Source organism: Macrosteles quadrilineatus, unplaced genomic scaffold, assembly GCF_028750875.1.
Source record: "Macrosteles quadrilineatus isolate MER2022 unplaced genomic scaffold, UCM_ALF_1.0 Scaffold_7__1_contigs__length_78375512, whole genome shotgun sequence".
NCBI classification, from domain to species: domain Eukaryota; kingdom Metazoa; phylum Arthropoda; class Insecta; order Hemiptera; family Cicadellidae; genus Macrosteles; species Macrosteles quadrilineatus.
The window spans coordinates 51788736-51808852 of NW_026542600.1; the positions used below are offsets into that span (position 1 = coordinate 51788736).

At 31.9% G+C, this 20117-nt stretch overlaps 1 protein-coding gene across 1 annotated transcript in view; it reads right to left on the reverse strand.

Moving 5' to 3' along the window:
• The window catches only part of LOC128998975 (acetylcholine receptor subunit alpha-like), a 115826-nt gene that overhangs the window by 10019 nt on the left and 85690 nt on the right, over window positions 1-20117 (reverse strand). The window contains exons 8-11 of the mRNA XM_054425331.1: window positions 16777-16892; window positions 11795-11963; window positions 7916-8052; window positions 4048-4194 (exon numbers count right to left, since the gene is read on the reverse strand). Of these exons, the coding sequence (XP_054281306.1) occupies window positions 4048-4194; window positions 7916-8052; window positions 11795-11963; window positions 16777-16892 (569 nt within the window). The remainder of the gene's footprint in view (window positions 1-4047; window positions 4195-7915; window positions 8053-11794; window positions 11964-16776; window positions 16893-20117) is intronic.

Here is a 20117-nt window from a genome sequence, read left to right on the forward strand (position 1 = left end):
TTTTACATCACTTAGGTGAACATGCGTGATGTAAAAACGTTCTTACTACACTTGTAACGTAAAATAGCTATTAAGGGAGAAAGTGAAAAGCCTTTGCGCTTTTAATACGGATTAATAGAGACACTTACTCACTTATTTTAGAAGTCCTGTGAAAGAATTAGTATTGTAGAAAGACGAGGCTATAAAATATAACTGAACATTGCATTTTTTACGAGAAAAATGTTTCATATGAGTGTAAATTAGACCCACCAATTAGAAAATTCGTCAAAGGACTTAAAAATTTAAAGTGGTTTAAAAAGCAAAGACCTTTCTAAATAATTCAAAATTGGCTTTCGTTTTTTATTTCAAACATTGTGTTTCATCTAGTCCCAAAAGTTAATGTAGTTATTTTAAGAAAAAATGGGGAAATTACACTAATTCATTATATAATAAGATATTTTTAACGCTGTTAATACATGAGGGAGCATGTATCGTCATTAGATGTCAGAATAAACTGATACTAAATATATGATAATACATTTTAAGATATCGTATTTCGATTTGGTCTGTTTTTTGTGAATCTAAATAATTGTCAGGTGTAGAAGAAGCTACAACAGGTGATTGAAAAGACGTAAGCTGATACGATTGATGACTTCCAGTGATCAAGAAGGTTCCTTTCCTTGCAGTCGACATCTTCTTCGACTCAATTGCTTATCCCAGATATATCTATTCTGAAGAATTTTATTAAGTCGTTAAAATTGGAATTGATGAAACATGTTTTAAATACAAAGTATCAAAGGAAATAGAGGAATTTAACCTTTCTATTCCACGATTGACTATGATTTCAAACAAACTGTTATACATGAAACTGTCTTTGTAGTTGTAATAAAGCTTTGTAAATTTTACGTTAAAATGTACAGTGGCAGAATTAGTTTTAGTTTATGTTTTAACTTCGTTGCGAATCACTGGTTTCAGCTATGAATTGATCAAACAATTTGAACAAATAAAATATCCAACACAATATTTCACATTTTTTTCAATAAAGCAAACATTATCATAAATATTACCAAGCTTACAAACTAAGTAACAAGATAAATACATTTTGAACCACTTAATTTTGGATTTTATACAAATACAAACAATCAGAATAACTTAAAAATTATTAAAGTGATGTTAGCCTTAGAATAATGATTGGTAAAAAGTATATATCATAGGGTTGATGACAGAAAGATTTGGATTGAATTAATATTAGACAGTGTTTAAAGTATAACACCTTGGGGAGTTGATCTAGTGGTTAGAGCGCGGGATTTCAGTCCCTGAGGTCCCAGGTTCAAATCCCGCCAAATCACCAATGGATTTTATCCAAGTGGTATTGCCGCAACCCCTAGGTCTAGCCTGAAGTAATGTGATAAATAATCCCGGGCTCATGCCTAGCGTCTTAGGACAACAAAAAAAGTATAACACCTTACTACAGGTTTTAACGCACATTAACAATCAATATTATAAGCAAGATGGCATTTAAGTTATGTAAAAGGAGATTAATCCACTCTATTTTGCATGTTAAGCTGTATGAGAGATTAAATCCTGACGTATTATTCTCAGAAGGATTTTAGTCGAGGTTTTCATTGCCATGACACAAAAACCTCAAATAAAGGCGATACAAGTGTATAAATGATCAACTACTAGTTTATAATATTCTATCGTTCAAAAGATTACCACTATTGTCTAAAAATAAATTATTACAGTATACACAAATACAAATATTCTATTCATTTATGAATTGAAGATGATATACACTTCAAGGAATAGTCATATTTTAGTGTGTAAATTTATTTGTACTGTATCTTTCTTATATCTTTTGTATTTTTCCTTCCTTATGCAGTGTTCTTAAACAACTTTTCAGGTTAAATATGAAATTCACATAAATCAAATCAAAAAGACATACCTTAGAGACATAAAGTAATTACCCCTGCCAAAAACGAACTTTTATTGAATTTGTATTGTACGCTCATTACTTAAAACATTGGGCCTACTGGTACACTTAATTTAATTGAGCCTTATGTAAACTTAACGTACGGTAAAAATATATCTAAAATATTTGAGTTGTATTATTCTATTAAGACGATTTAGTCTAGTCTTCGCCATTAACATTTACTTTACTGATCTTAATTTTTGTAGTCTATTTATGGACATTGTTTGATTAAATTTAACAAAATTTATTTCATACTAAGCTATCAACATTTCACTAAAAAACTTAATCCTAGAAAAAAAACACACCTCTTTCGCAGCAAACCTCGTCAAAACTCGTCAAACCTTATGTTATTTAAATATAGAATAAATCTGACATGTTGGAAACTATTAGTTAAACACCAATCAGGCAAATGTAAATTTTCTTAGACTGCAGGTTTGCTGTGACGGGAGTATTTAATATTTTTAGAATGATACTCTCTGTTTTTATTGACACTTGGTATAATTATGATGACGTTAGACAATCATTAGAGGGTTTGTAACCCGTAGTCTAAGTAGCCATGTACTGCAGATAGAACGTTCACAAGTACAAGGCAGTCAAATCAATTGCTATGTAACTAGAGATGAAGATAACTACTGTCCACAGCACGTATTGTGTGGCCTTTGATCATTTATCGTCACAGATTGGATCAAAAAGCTTCAACAGATTGTGGAGGTGTAAACATACTATTAAACAGGAACCAAATCAAATTTAGACTAAACGCTTTTGGCGTCCGATGATCTGTTCTCAAAGGGCCATAATGAGTTCGAAAAAGTCAACTCCAGTTAAATCTGATTGAATTTGAGCAATTTAATTGTGAAAATCTTTGTTCCCAAATGTCTTAAATTCTAAATAGAATTTGAGTGATGCAAAGTTTTGAATATCAGACTTGCGACATGGGTGAAACAGATACATATCGGCAGTTGAAATTAAACTCTTTGCTAACGTTTTATTCTGACTTATTTTTTCGTAAATGCAATATAAGTTTTTAGATATCTTCTATTGCCCACGGATGAGTTTCAAGAGAAATTATGTTATAATCTCGGAATGATATTAATATTATGTCAATCATTCTTAGTTTCTATGTATGCAAATCTAAGTAATATTTTATATTGGACCGGTCGGTAACCTTCTGAAAGGTTAGCCCGTATTGGAGGTCAAACTGTATGATTATTTTAGGTATTTTTTTAAAGCTTTACAGTTAGCACTACCAACTCCTGACACGTAATTGTCCAACACACTTGGTATCTAAACGTTAATTGGTAACTTAACGGAAAGGCCATCGGCCAATTTCTGTACAGTACAGGAGAATTATTCACCCTGTAAAACGAGTGTTACGTTTGTCTGGTCTCTGTTTCCATTCCAAGGTAGACAAATTCGTTGATCATTAAAGAATAATGCGTAGAACAGTAACGTCCCTTTAATAGTTGTTCATTAGTGAGTTAATATCCGTGGTAGTTTTTTTTTCGTATAAACCTTAGTTATTCAGGTAAGTATTACATCTAGAAGATAAGTTTTTAACGATATTGAGGTCAACATTGTATATTTGAACACTGTATTGATCAACCGAATCAGGTCTTGTTTTTAATAAAATGAACATTGCTGCTTGGTAGAAATTAATTATTTGTCCCTAAACCTATAAACCTATAATCTTATAGGTTTATTTAAGTATTGTTGTTGGGAGTGTTGTCGAAAGTCTACTGTACTGAGTTTACTGATGTGCATTCATAAGACGTTTCAACTTCAGAATGATTTCAAGTTTTCACTTGTATTGGGGCCGGTGAAAAAATACGATTTTTATCAACGGATAACAAGTACCGTGCAAAACTAGAAGGTATGTTTATATGGTAACCTGTCTTTGGGAAATAAGAGGAAATTTCGAATGCGTTGCAGCAGTCCTTCTCAGGGCAAGCTTCGATTCATCTGAATCGGTAGAATTGTAACCTTCCCCGAATATGGATTGCATTCTTAACCTCCATCAGCCGTGTTTAACTCATTGACGGGACTATCTTCCAAAGACCAAGATTCTAGAGTTACAATAGTTTCAACTGTTGACTTACTTGTTAGGCTCGAACTGGTATTGAGGTCTGCGCATGACCAGTAGGCGTGGAAGAATGTGTATGAACACTCGTTTTACCCAAGGCGCCATTCTGTGCGTCTGGGGCGATCTGAAGTGGACGTTGAGAACTACTACAGTTACACATATACTGGAAAAAACACACACATAGTTAAATAATATTTCGACACAGTATTTAATATGAGGTAGTGGCTTCTGGGGGGGTGAGAGGACACAGAAGAAAATAACGTGATTCTCCCAATAAAAACAGTTACACAATATTCCATTTTATTTCTTTGTTTTATAATAGCTAAACATGCTCCTTTTTTCCTTTTTCTAGTCCACACGGATCTGCTAAGGCCAGTTTTAAGGACTTTTTCCGGTATCCGTAGGAGCTTTGTTCGTTGGCATGTTTTATTCTTACTTAAATAATAAAGTGTAAAAACATTTCTTACATTGATAACTGTATCATTATAACTTAAGAATATTTTATGTCACATTTACTATTACAGTAACAAAATCCAAGGTAATATCAAACTGTAGCATTAGGTTTACGACCGAGTCTAACGACTAACGAGTCCCGGAATGGATCTTTCGTGCCAAGTAGTGGACGTTGTCTTTCATCAGGATGCAAATAACCACACAAAACCTCTTGGTTTTAAACAATAAAATAATTTAATGTAATGATAAAAGGTTAAAGAAGGCCAATATAATATTTTTTTTACATAGAATAATGTTCTACAGTTAAGTATTTTTCTATAAGGTTGTCATAGCATAGCTATTTTTACTATTGATTTAAAGTCAGCTGATGAACAATATTATTTCCCGTGGTAAAAAATACATACACAATGCTCCAATTGGGACGGTTATGGAGATAAGGCAAAACATTCTAAATGCCAATTCATACAGCCTTTAGTACAGTTCTTGGCTACCACGTGTCTTCCTAAGGGGTCAGTAAGCTGGAATATATTAGAGGCGATTTGGGAACACACGCAGGTCAACTTGCAATGAAGAGTTGAGGGCTCATTTAGGTCTTACAAATTACTATGGAGAATTTATTTGTAATCTTTCAGACCGACTTAGTTGCTTTTACTTTCTACTACGTAAGGATGTACCTTGGGTATGGCCAACCCGTTGTTCTCCAGTCTTTCAAGAAAGTAAGACATGGGCATAATCTTCGGATGTTTTGGTTTGGTGTTTTAGTTTGGTTTGGTGGGCAATTAAGTTAACGATATGTTTTACTTTTAACGCAAGCCCGCGTGGTGTTGGACCTGTGCTTTGGCATCTAGTAAAGAGAATGGAGAGGCCTATTGCCTCCGCATCAAACTTTTTGAGTAGGAGTCAGCGAAATCATTCCTAATTGCATAGGGAAATACGCTGGCTATCGTATTTGGGGTAAACAAACTCCATGTTTAAGTTGCAGACTGACAGTATTCTTAAATATTATGTTCTGGTGGTAGAGAGCTAGGCGAGGTCCCGGGTTAAAATCCCGCCAATCACCAATGATCTTTGTGTTTACGCCACGATATAGGCCTACCCTGGAGTAATGTGCAAAACTAGTTTGGTTCTAGGCTATATACTTGCGTCCTAGGATGTGAAGGTGGGACTTCATAAAAGTTTCATAAGGCTAAAAGTTAAATAATATGAAACATTTACTAACCCTTAAAATTTACGTTAAGTCTTGAGACACCTATACTCTAAAATCATTATACCGGCTTGTATACTTATTATAAGTAACTGTTTGATTTACAAAATGAGATTAACATGAAAACTACAAATGGTAGCTCCCAACTGATATGACGATCATTAGAAATCATTGTTATGGCATTTAACATTTAAATGTTTCTTTTTCAGTGAATTGTGTGACATTGTGCATGAATGTTGGCGTTCATAATTGGATTTTAAAAACTGGGATGCAATCTCTCGGGAGAGTGTCAAAATGACGAATAAAGTTCTCTTGTTTATTTCAAAAATAGCATTAATAAGGATTAGCAATTTCTTTGAAACTTTTTGTCGTGGCAAATTGATGTTATTCAAGCATAACTTTTATATTGTTTTGTTGTAAAAAATTCTACTAATATAAAATTGTTATGAAGTCGAAGTCATAATTTGATATATTACTAACCATGTTAGTATTATTATTTTAAAATTTCCAATCTTTCTTGATCCACCTCCAGAAACTTTGTGTAGTTTTAAACTCAAGAAATGTTGGAAAATTCCAAATAATAATAGTCACATTTCAGAACCAATGTCTTAATGCATTTTAAATTACTATTTATGTCAAAGTATAAGGAAATAAAAGCATTTTACGCCCCACTACAATGTTTTAACGAACTTCCCACGCAAGGATTCAGTCCAGAAAACATATGTTTGCCGCCAGCTTAATCAAATGGGTTTCATTACTTACTACTGTACTACTGTACTGTAATTAGTTTTTACCGGACACCGGATTATATTTGGCAATGAGTGGTTATAAACAAAAACATAACCTCCCTTAGAGGTTATAAGTAGTGATTGTTAGTCCTTTAATTGGTGGGTATATATAAGGATTTTTTTATTGTTAAGTTAGCTTAGAGTAGTACAGCATAAAATATCTTACGTCACTCGTCCAAAATGTGTTTACCAGACTCGTATGGTGATCCTGCACTCGACTTCGTTTCGCACGGGAACGACCCCACTCGTCCGTTAAACACGTAATATTTTCAGGACTAGTAACGTAATATACTATTACCGGACACCAACCAGCTGATTATATTTGCCAATGAGTGGTTATAAACAACAACATAACCTCCCTTAGAGGTAATAAGTAGTGATTGTTATTCCTTTAGTCAGTGGGTAAATACAAGGATTTTGTATTGTCAAGTTAGCTTAGAGTAGTACAGCATAAAATATCTTACGTCACTCGTCCAAAATGTGTTTACCGGACTCGTATGGTAATCCCACTCGTCCAGTTAACACATATTTTCAGGACTAGTAAGGTAATATACTATTAATATACTATGGTATATGGTATGGTATATATAGTATGGTAATAGTGATAATACTATTACAGTATAGTTTTATATTGCATCTTTTGAATGTTTCATACAATAACACTATTTATTCAACTAGTTGTAGCCTATGATGCTGCCTAAATATATTTCTGTTATTACATTTCTTGTGCTATTTTAAGGAGAAAGGACCTTTTAGGGACTTTTTTTTATAAATGCCGAACTCCGTGATTTATTTTCTGTCTTTTCTGTAAAGTAATATCTGGTGTCAACAACATACAGCTAGGTTTGTGATAAACTAAAACATTTATTGGATTTTTAAACCATTGTTCTGATGTTGGTTATCACCGTTTTTTTATGTCAATTCAATTTCGTGTTACTTTTTTCCTTCCATATATTGAAATTTAATTTTTTTATATAAATTCAAAGCATCTACTTATTATTTTTGTATTTAGAATATTACCCGTAACCCATAGGAATATGATTGTGAATTAACATGTAATGAATGGGCTGTTTAACGGATAACTATTGTTAATCGATTCGTGCAATTTATGTGTGTTGTTGTTGTTGTTGTTGTTGTTAGGTTGTTGCAATTAGCATCTCTTTGGCTAATGAGGTCTTAAAGCATTTACTTAAATGTGATAGTAAATCACCTTATAGTTGAAATAGGAAATACAGTGAATTTAAAATCCTCCACGAGAACCAAAATTAAACAAGTGCAACAACGTTATCTTATATTCCATTGTTTTCTTTTCCGGAAATTAGCATTTCGTTAGTTTTCCATTATTCTTTTCCAATTAACCTTCTTGTCCTGTGTATATTGAGTTAACTTAACGCATTTGTTTTGAACTCCCATGAATAATTTTGTTTCTATTTACTTACCTTATAGATACAAGTATCATGGCAAATATGAGGTATTTTCCTAAAAGGGGGACGACCAGCGATGTCGGGGGAATGATCTCCACTACTAGCAGGAAGAACACGTGAAGACTAATAAGAATTGAAATTGAGAGTGTAACCTGAAAGAAAATAATCAATTTAAAGTCCTGATACTAAAGTAAAACATGAATATTTTATTTCTTACTATTTTTTGTACAAATTCCATTGTGAAAAATGCATGGCATGCCAGAAGTTACAATCCTGGTAACAAACAAGTATTTTCTCATCACTAAGAAACTTTAGTCTCACAGTTTTTACTGAGGTTTTGGGAATAGCTTGAAGGGCGGATGTAAAAATAATTTCTCTGTTAGGGGACTAAAATTCTGTTTGGTAGAAAATTCGTATTTGGAACTAATTGGTGGTCTATAAAATCTTCATATGTGGAACTAATTTGTGGTGGGAAGGATCTTTATATTAGGAACAAAACGATTTGTAGAATTTTCATATTTGGAACAAATTTATATTCTTTAAAATTATCATATTTGGAACTATTTGATGACAGGAAAGCATCAACCCACTTCGCTTAAATTTGGTAAAATACAAAAATATAGAATGAAATTATTAAATGCATTCTCTACACTCATTTAAATTATATTGATATTTCACGTAAGATGCATTCCAAACTATGAAAAATATTAAGAACAAATACTTCTTGGCGTGATTTTTAGATTCAATGTACTTGTGCTATTCTAATGGCCATTGTAGTCCTCTTTGGTATTAAAATGCTCCAAAATGTTAAAGAAAGTAGAATACATTGATAGTTGGATTACGGTTAACATGAGATATATAATTCAGATTATAATATCATATGGGTTAGCTATCTGAAACTGCTAAAACCAAAATCGTTTATTCAAGATAAAACAATAATTCGGAAAATCTTTATTAAGTCCTCACTTAGTCTAAGTTTTAAACAAATTATCTTTTGCTTACATGTTAAGGTATGAAGTATTTGTGTCTTTCATAGCAAAAATTCCATAAACACACTAAACCATGGAAGGTTATTGCCTATATTTTGTCAGTTTTTATTTAGCTCTTAGGTTTTTTGTTGTTGTCTTGTCATATCAAATTGGATTTGTATTAGTTTATGAGTACCCTTAACAAATTTGTCATCATTGTTTCGTTTATTAACTATTTGTTCTGGTCATTCTCTTTGACCTGCATAAGCTTTATAGGGTGAGTAATTTGTTAATTTGTTGTACCATGCATTGTTATAGTTACCGTTAATAAGCCAAGTAACTTAACTTTTCATTTGCCCGCGTACTTATGTTCTTATGTACTTCTTCTATTCAACTGTTTTTGTTCTTGTAAATGTTTACAATTAGTCATCCTGAGTTTTTGGACCCCTTTCGTTTTTTACATGAAAGAAATGTAGATGTCCATTAGATTAAATAAATAAGTAGGCCTATCATGATTTTACCCTTATGTAATTCAAAATGTAGATAGAACAATTAACTGATTCCTCTATTGTGCCAAACCTGAGTAACAAGCCAATTTTCAGTATATTCAATGAATTTTTACCCAAAAAAGGTTATTAACCATTATGATTTAAAAATATATTTGATCATACCCAACGAATACTTAGTTTTTGGGTACGAGATAAAACGTATGGTGTTTAAAACTAACATTTCAGTAACCAAAAAATACGACCATCAATGTGAGATTTTGAGATACCAAATTGTTTGCTGTAAAATATTGTTCTTCAGGTTAAGATGTATATTTGATTAGTACAAAGTTAAAGATCACTTGTTTAAGTATGGGGATAGTTTGTGAACTTTGAAATAGAATTTGTATTACACCGTAATTTTCATTTCATATACATCGAAAAGACGTATACTAAAACAATACGTATTTATACAGTATATAATATAGTTGTTATCTTTAGCTAGACGGTAAAAATGCACGAAGACTGATTGCAATTCTCATGACGATTTTTACACAGGTTTACCTTCTTGTAAATTGTTGCATTATACATTTTAATACATCGAATAGTGTTGTAAAATGTATTTTAATTTATTCGTGTAGCTGCACAAGAACCAAGTTATTTATTTATACACATATATTTGTACCACGTTATTGGTTGCTTCTCTAAATAGACATTATCTAAAAAAATATTCATAAACTTATAAATTTCCTAATTTAAATATACAAAAATGTTGAAAAACTTAAATATTTAAATTAGGAAATTTATAAGTTTATGAATATTTTTTTGAAAAATTTGAAAAAACAAATTAAATTCAAATAATTTAATAACTGTATTTTTAAAAGAAAACTTAACGAGTTGAGGCTCTAAAAATACCCCTTTAGCTGGTGTCAGTTGTCAGGTTCAATCAATTGATACTCAGTTGGAATGTAACTTGGCAAGGCACAACTTGTTTACTGTCAACTAGATGTTTTGAGCTCATAACTCGAAAAAAAATATATTTTAATTTAAAAATGCTACGCAACATTTTAAGCGTAAGGAAAGAATATGCATGAATTTGTTAGCTTCAAACGTTTCCATCGCTATTTTTGTTTGAATTATATTATTATATTGAAACAAACAAAAACTAAACCAGCTGATTGAAAATTAGAAAAAAATACGAAATGATGAATTTACCACAAGATGCATCTTTGAACAGGAAAAAGCATCTTTGTATCTTTATATAGACTGGTCAAAAAACGTAATACACAGGATAGATAGAATTATAATAGCATATTTCATCACTAGAGACTTCAGTAAATCTTTTCTATACGAGCTCAAGTTTTACAAATAAAAAGAAGCAGGGGTCGAAACTTGTCCGTGTGTCGAACGATATTATTCGGGTCACCAGAATTGCACCCCCATGGAATCACACCCCCTGCCGAGCATCGACGTCATTTTTACGTCATACACAGGGGGTTACATAGATTATGTGTACAATTGCTGCAGTTGGCCTGTAACATAATCTAGTTTATTGAATGTAGGAATGATAAGAGTGAACATGGATGATTATATTAGAAATTGAAAAGAGATATGTACCCCACTGGACTCGTAGCCCTGCCCACATCTATCTACGTATGGGGTTGGAATTGCACCCCATGCAAGAAATATCAGAAATCTTCTGTTGCTATCGAAAAACAAATACTTCATATCTTGGCATGTAAGCGACTTTATGAAACATAGACTAAGTGGGAATTACTAAGGAATTTCTATATTATTGTTTGTTTATCCCGAATAACCGATTTTGGTTCCAGAGGTTACAGATTTTAAATTATATTTCATTAGGACATATTTCATGTAATGTTTTCTACTTTTAGCAAATTTCCCAGGGATTACGTTTTTAACATGGTATGGCTTTTAAAATACTAAAGAGGTCTACAATTACTTAGAATAGCCCAAGTAAATTGAATCTAATTCAAGCCAAGAACTACGAAGTTGTTTATTCGTAACCTTACATAGATTTTATAACATCTTACGTGAAATATCAACATAATTATTTATACGGAATTGTGAAGTAACTACGATTTCAAAATAATGTACTCTGTTTAACAATGTCAGTTGAATTGTAGTTTGTCCTGAAGACGTATTGATAAGCATCCAAATCGTCTACAACTGTCTTCGCCGACTCAATAACAATGAGGTATATTAATCTCGAGGACTAACGATCTAGAAATTTTATTAACCTCCATTTTTTGCTGTTTCGTCATAAACTACTAAACAAGAGTTTCTAAAGAAGAGATAAACTTTAAGAAAGGACCATGAGCTCCTAAGTTGGTCCAATTAAGAAGAATTACTATTTAATTTCAACAATTGAAATATCGCTACCAAGATCATTTGTAAAATACCAACATCTTTAAACTTACCTTCTCACCACTGTCGGAGGGCAGATAGAAAGTTAGCACTGTGAGAAATGAGATTCCCATGCAAGGGATGATGATGTTTACAGTGTAGAATAGAGTTTTCCTTCGCATGGTGATGTTGAAGGTGATGTCGAGGTATGGTTCATCACAGCATGTGTAAAACCTCTCGTTCCTGCACACAGTTGTGATTAGTGCTCAAAACTAATTATAACTTTACTCACTCAGTCTTCATACAGGATTGAATATTATTAGGACGATATTCTTCAGTATTTAAGACCCAGCTAATAAATCACGCCTTAAATGTTTGCAATCAGTTCTCGTTACTGTAGGTGAAATGATTATTTTAACAGGATTCCCGATGTGGTTTCCTGTCTTATGCACAAAGCGATTGAATATTGAACATACTAACAAATTTTCGTCATACTGCGGCAAAAACATCCGTTTTAATGCATGCGTTGTGGGTAAGTAGTATTTGTACTCTCTAGGGAGTAAAAATTATTTTTAGTCCCTAGGGAGAAAAATCTGCTGTTGTAATCAGTTGTAAATTTCAATTGTGGCAATAGTATCGATCGAAATTATTTATCAATTGATTTATAAGGTAAGGTTTTAGCCTATTGTTCTCGATTGCTCAACATATCGATGGTAACACAATCGTAATAGACGAAATAATTCAATCACTTACTAAACAGCTGCTTATTTGCATTAGCAGAGAAAACAAGCTGGAAGTCGTTTTAAGAGGTTATCTTAACATAAAAATTATTTCGTTTTCTAGCTTTGTTTTTGTTAGTTAATGATGCAATATGACGAAAACTATAGTTCACCACATGGGCAAAAAGTGACCTTTTAACCCACGATCATTTTCCGAACTCGGCTTCGCCTCGATTGTTGTTACAATCGAGGCGAAGCCGAGTTGACCTCGTGTCAAAAAGAGTCACTATAGGCCCTAGTGATGAAATATACTATTTTACTGCATAGCTACTTTATCTTGTTATACTTTGTAATATCACAATAGTATCTCCATATTAACCTTAACATTTTTTCAAAAAGATTGAGCAAACTGCTGATTAGATAAAATTAACTGTTTGTATCTCGTAATTTAACCATATCAGCAGTTCGAGTTAAGTAAAAATTATAAGATGTTTAACATAGATATTATTGTAATAAAAGCCTTCGCATTAAGTAAAGAGATTATATCAATACTCAATATCAAATTTATTAATTATGTAAGAAATGGAAAATTCATCAATAACTTTGGCTACTATAATAATTATTAGATATTATAAGTTAAAAATGTATAGGTTATTAAAGAAGTGGTTATTGTAACTAATATTTAAAAAAATAAATCTCACAAATCATTCACAAATGAAGTGAAAAGCTAAAAAATCCTTTGTTTTGGCTCAGGAACCCGACTTTTGTGATGTTGGATTTCCAAGCTCTAAGTGGTTTTATAACGATTCGAAGAACATCTAGAATACACCCTTCAATCAAAAACGCGGATCAATTGTATAGATACTTGATCGAATGCTATTTTTATTGAGCTTTCAATACTTTCAATACGAACGTTCAAGCAAAATGTTCATTTTAGATTGTTATGAATCTTTCTTCTCTCTACAAAATATCTGTATTATTTTAACTCTCCGGTAGACTAATAAGTAGGCCTATGACAAACAGAAACTCGCTACTCAAAACTTGATTCATAAATTATAATTTTGTTAACAACCATCCAATTAATATAATGTTGTAAATATATTTCATGTCTATTAACATTTAAAAACGTGTTATCCGTGTTAAGTGTTGAATTGTAACATTTAATTAAGAGTAAAACAGAACTTCATGTAGAAATTCGGGAAACGAGTGTGCTCGATTCAATGATATGTTGAAAAAACTATATACTTTTAATACCTCGTATCAAAAAATATCTGCAGTCATGCGGTATCATCATTGCCAGTTAGCTTAAACAATCAGCTGTTTAATTGGTAATTACCTAATAAGCATAAATATCGATGTAGGCCTACGCAGTATTAAAAAAAAAGTTTTTTCTCTCATGTATGAACCAATTTTCTTAAATTTTGTTTCGTTAGAATTTTAAGCAAAGTCTCTAAATTGAACTTTGCAACAGTAGTTGGTTTACCTATGTAGTGTTTATGTTAATTTAGTCAAAAAGTCTAAATGACCGTTGTTTTTAACAAACGTGATACAAAATAATAATTTTTCTCACAATAGGTAATTGCGTTATTCAACTTCTCACCTAATTTAGTACAAACGACCGTCCTCAAATTAGAAATAATTTAGTGAAAAAATTGTGGCTGTACAAATAATTTAGTTAGTTGATGACCAGTGGCTAAGAATTGTGAATACATTTACTATTTCTCGTGAGCTATACGATGAACGGCAGGAGAGAAAGAAGAATTTAACCAAAGCAGTTAATATAGTGTAATTAAATATAAAAAATTTGGATAAAGTGCTCGTCTTATAATCTTGTCGATTGGACTCAATTATCCCGATAACGTTAAACGTGAAACAAATGGTACTGGGCAAAAACACTGATTTTAGCCAGTAACAAAGATAATGAAATCATCTCACTCCATTTTCACTAGCATGTTCATATTAGCTTAAAATAGACAACAACTGCCAGAATGCGTCAATTTATTGGTTAATTTAAACGCTGGAAAAAGTCTATAAGCATGCAGCTTGTTTTTCCATTGTGAACAAAATGTTGTTATCGTCACCTAGTTTCAATGTGTATTACCTTTGACTAGAGAGACGTTCCTTTCCCATGTGAAAGATATAACCAGTTTTTAAATCAATTTGACTTAAAATTCATTTCCATTCTAGCTCCTGAGCTGTTGTATTCAATATAATAAATAGGTTACATACCTTATAAATCCGACAAACAGCTCATTTTAATTGAAGGTCGTCTACATGTTTCGGCTTGTATCGGCCATTGTCAAAACTTTGCAGTTGGATGGTAAAATCCTTCTCATTGTTTTCTACTAAAAGTACATACACAAACACACACGGACGGGACGAAATCATTATTCGTTTCGTAATGTTTTCGTTCCGTCCGTGTGTATGTGTTTGTGTATGTACTTTTAGTATAAAACAATGACAAGGATTTTACCATCCAACTGCAACGTTTTGACAATGTCCAATACAAGCCGAAACATGTAGACGACCTTCAATTAAATCGAGCTGTTTGTTGGATTTATAAGGTATGTAACCTATTTATTATATTAAATTGACTTAGTTGATGTGAGACTCTGCCAGATTGAGCTGATTTAAATTACTGATTTCGGTCGAATATGCGGTTTTTTACCAAGTAAAACTGATAAGATAAGACAACTTACTAAGCATCTTCTAAATCAAATCAAAATATCTCAGTAAAATATCTCAAGTTAAAATAAATAAAAAGTTAAATATCTCAAGTTAAAATATCTCTCAAGTAAAATATCTCAGTGACAACAAATAAGGTAGATATAATGATATACACTAGTGCAATCTGTGACTGGCTTACTCAACCATGTTCTTTTTAGTAAAAAAAAATGCGACAGAGTGGTCCATATAGATTGAGTGTTTACTCGAGTATCCAACAGTCATTACTCGACTTACACCAAAATAAATTCAAATTACTGATTTTACATTTAAAACTAGTTTGGGTATGTCTTAGTTACAACATACTGTGGGACACGATGATAAACATACAAACTAAAATAATTCACTTTGAGAATGGCGTACTCTGTAAATGTGTTTCTAGCTAAATATAAGTTAAATTTTGGTGTACAATAAAGTAAAACTATCCATTTAGCTTTGAGCTTTGTCACTAACTAAAACCAGCTGTTTCTTTTTAAAAGCCCAATGCACAAGGACAGCTGGGTCAAGTTTCAAACAATCAAAAAGCTTCTGACTTTTCTCAGATTCGAACTAGTGACCTTCTGATTGTCTTTGAGTACTACAACCATTCAGCCTTAATGTATAAGATAGTATATTTATTAATGAGTTGTACTTCTACATACAATACTTCTACATAATCAGCGATGAACTTATACAATTGAGAAAAATGTACCTTGACAATAAGTGATTCTTTTTACCCTAGATGGAAAAACTACTTTTTGCTACAGTTTCCTGACAAAGTGGGCTTCCTTGCACTGATTATAGCACGCAAATTAGCTAATTGCTGCATTTGCTTACTTAAGGCACACTCAAGTATGTACCTAAAAACAAAAAGTGTGCTTTTATTAGGCACGTAATACGTGTAGGCTACTCTTGAAAATAAGTTGGTAACACTTAAACTTCGATTACGATCAGCTGGTGGAGTGTTTCCTATTTCGTTTAATGTTTGAATTTAACCTAATCTAAGAAGTGTTTAGTGTTTGAAAGACTAATTATTTCTATGTGTTATAGTAACAGTTGGAAAACTATAATGTGTAACACGAGTGTAAAGTGCCTTTACTGCACTCGAGAAACCTTCCACATGTCCTTATTATTTTTATGGTACAGCCTCTGGATCACTGAGTTTTACTACAAAAGGGTTAAATTACCTGTATCAGTCAAATGATCCTAGATTGTAGTTGGTTGACTACAGAAGGTTGGTCACCTACCTTTTACCAGCCCCGCACGTGTCCGTCTTTTGTAAACTTTACGTTTTTTACATTTGTGTTTTGGCCAATTAATGTTTAATGTTTCGTGTACGTGTAAGTTTTATTTGTGAACTTTTAACCTCATGACGACCATTCCATGGAATAAATCAATGTAACATTTGACCTAAAGATGTGTTAGTGAACACGAAACAGCTGTAGTCAACCAACTAGGATCTAGGATCACTTGACGGAGGTAATTTAAACCTTTTGTTGCTTCCACATGTGCAACAAAGTGCCACTTCGCACACTAGTTACACAAATAACTATAGTCCCGCAGCTGTATTAAACTGTATTTCTACGTTACTTAATTATTTGTATATACACAATGAATAAAAATAAATAACAAACCTCACTGCTGGAACCTCCAGTATGTCCCACTCCACAGACATGTAAAACTCCGACAGGTCAACTCCGACCTCCACTATGTTGGAGCCCTGTTTTTCATCCATATGTCGCAGGTCTACCTATAAACACACACACACATTGCTACCCTAGACTAGCAAACTCACAGTCTTTCTCTGTAGCCGACTACTCTTTGTCCTCGGATCCCCGTCTGGAAACGCCAAATCGTTTAATTAGAGATGGTTTATGTTTATTTGTTATGTTTCCTTTGTGTTTTAAATGTTGAATATCGTTTCTTTAGTTGCTTAAGCGTCTTAACCGATGTCTTACGCGGGAATTACGATACTTAGGTAGATTTTAGGTAGGGTTTAGGTTTAAAAAGCTGTTTAGCTTCTCGTGTTATTCTCGGGTCTTCAGTTCCACTGTCATTGATTGCTGCTTAGACTATTTTGGTACTTTTGTGGCAGGACAATTTTGTGACGAAAAATTAAGTAAAACAGTAGGTAAGTAAAGCGCATAAGTTTAGTTTGGTTTTCTCCAAGTGTGCAAGTCTATGAAGATGGACAGCCTATTGTATGATCATGCCTGCCCTGATTTGCGTTTACTAAATCTGTCTCTCTTATTTCCAGACAGATTTGCGATTTTTACTTTACTCTTTCTATATAATACGAAGGGATGGACAACATTATACAAATATATTACAATCAATTGAAATACCGTGGTCAAAATTTGTTTTAGAAACACAAAAGAAGCCTATTAAATCAACTGAACTAAACCTGAAATTCGTCTTTAGCTGTCTCTGGTAACAACAAGCTATTACAAGCTATTAACAAACATTTCTACAAGTAAGTGTTTAATCTATTCTAAGATTTCAGAAGAACATATGTAATGTGCATTTTCATTCAAATAAAGATCTTTACTTGACTAAAGATATTTATTGTAATTTTATTTTACACTATCATACCAAATTGAACTAAGTAATATACTGTCTTTTATCACCGTATAAAAGTAATTTCCATATTCCATCTGGTTTTTAAGCCCACTAATTCAATGCTTTGCTGGCAAATCATCGGTGTTCACAATAAAATAGTTGCTCTGCTGGGTTGAAGTGTGTAATATGAGCAAGCTTTACAAACAAAGAGCGATTAGTTCATTGAAAATGTATTTAATCTGGGCTTGATTAAATAAATGAATTGTTCAGCGGAATGTTAAGCGAGTTATTGTTGGTTTCGCAATAGCTGCATTGTTGAATATGTTGGCCCTTTTGTAAATTTTAGTAACGAGAGTTTGTTTACAATTAAATTTCAATGTATAAAATTAAGGGATAATGTAACGCTAAAATGTAGCGTTTTATAAGTCAGTATCAAACTCTAAACTAACAATAAATGTTTCCTACAAAAACTGTGAAAGAGTAAAACTATTAGTGAATATCCAAAATGGTAGTCACAATATTTTTATGTTATCAACAACTTTTATAACATGATTAATAAAACAGCTATATCACGTTAAGAAAAATCATTGGTAAATTTAATCGTGTTACGTCGATATTTAGGAAGGTTATTACTATTGATTGTCAATATAAATTTATTTAGGTCATAAACCTGTCATTATTGAAATGAATTAATGAAACAGATTACTAATCTGATTGTATGTAGGTTTGTGCCAAACATATTTATTTCCACTGAACCAGATGATTTCAGTTTCAAGAAGATAACATAGATTCGGTAAGCTGTGAGAAATATTATAATTAGTTTAATATAGTTTATTTGTGTTTTTATAAACAAAATGAAGGATGATTTGTTTCGTATCACCATTTATTCTTTGATTGTATTCGTGATTTAAGATTATTTGACGGTTTTATAATGTTTCCTGTTATTTTCTTGGTTTATTAAGGCTATCAAATTTAATATGGTACTCAAAATAAAATAGCACGACGTTTAGGTGTTCATGTTCAGTTAATCTCTTAACCAAAATTACTATAAATCTTCTTTTCATTAGAAACTACAATAAAAGAATAGGTATACCAAATACTTACAAAATTTAATTTAATTTATAGCAGTTATTGTTCATTTATATAAAGCATATATCCTATTATGCACATTTCTTGCTTATCTAATACAAGTAAAAGCTTTGAACTGTTTTTGCGCGATAACATAGCCTATTTCACCTTAGAAGAATTTAGATTCAAAACTATTAAAAATTCTATTCTTTATGGTTGCCTCGGTTCTTGGTTTATAGGTTATTTTTTTTTTGCCAATTTTTTCGCTTTTGGTGGCATCATCAGGCTCTTCTCGTTATTTATACACCAAATTAACTAAATATAATATACATAAAGGATATTCAAAACGGGTGGAGACATAATTTATGCATAGATATATTTATAGGGTAGAATAAAATTGAACTAGTCAGGTTTGCCCCATTTTACAACTAAAAATCGTAATGTTTAACCTATTTCTTATTCGACCTTTTTGAACTTGGTATTGTTTAATAGGGAATTTAAAATGCTAAATAAAATTGTACGTAACATCTTTTCATCAAATCTACCATTTCATTGTAATTTAAGTTTAAAAGATTAAAATGGCCACCATTTTGAAATTTCTAGTTGAATAAAGATGGATTTTTTTTAATGGGCCTCTTCTACCTTAACATACATACCAAGTGTCATAAAGATCGGTTAAAAAAACTCAAAGATAAAAATGTTTATGTAAAAAAATACAAAATGGTGAATATCTGGATAACGAAGCAATTTTGGAAAAAATGTTATTGTTAAATTTTCTCTTTATCTCTTTACCTTCTCTTCTTTCTCTTTACCCAAGGATTCGCTACGTAAATTATGTCCGCACCTTTTTTGAACACCCTGTATATTAAATGGCCATTTTAATTTTTTTTTATTATCATCAAGATTATTGTTGCCAGATGCTAAGTTTCTTCTAAATTTTATACATTAATTGAAAGTATCTAATCTACTTAGTTTGCACAAAACCAAATCATTTTTTATTAATAATTTTCGTGGTTAAATTATACGAATGTCAAATGAATATTACACCAGTTTTGGATCATAATGTCTTTGTATAATCATTATACTTTATATTTAAGAAGGACGATCTAGTCGTAGCAACCAAATGACAGTGTAACGTCACTAAAGATGAAAACGTATTATCATTTAAATATTATCGTTGCGACCGATTAAAATTCTACTTATTTATTTACTTACCTTCACATACGGTTGTCGAGTTAGATTAGATTAGGTTTTTTACTTTATGGGAAAGGTAATCAGCAAACAAAACAGCTTATTTACAGAAAATATTTACATATTAGCACGTAAAACACTGCTATATGATCACAAT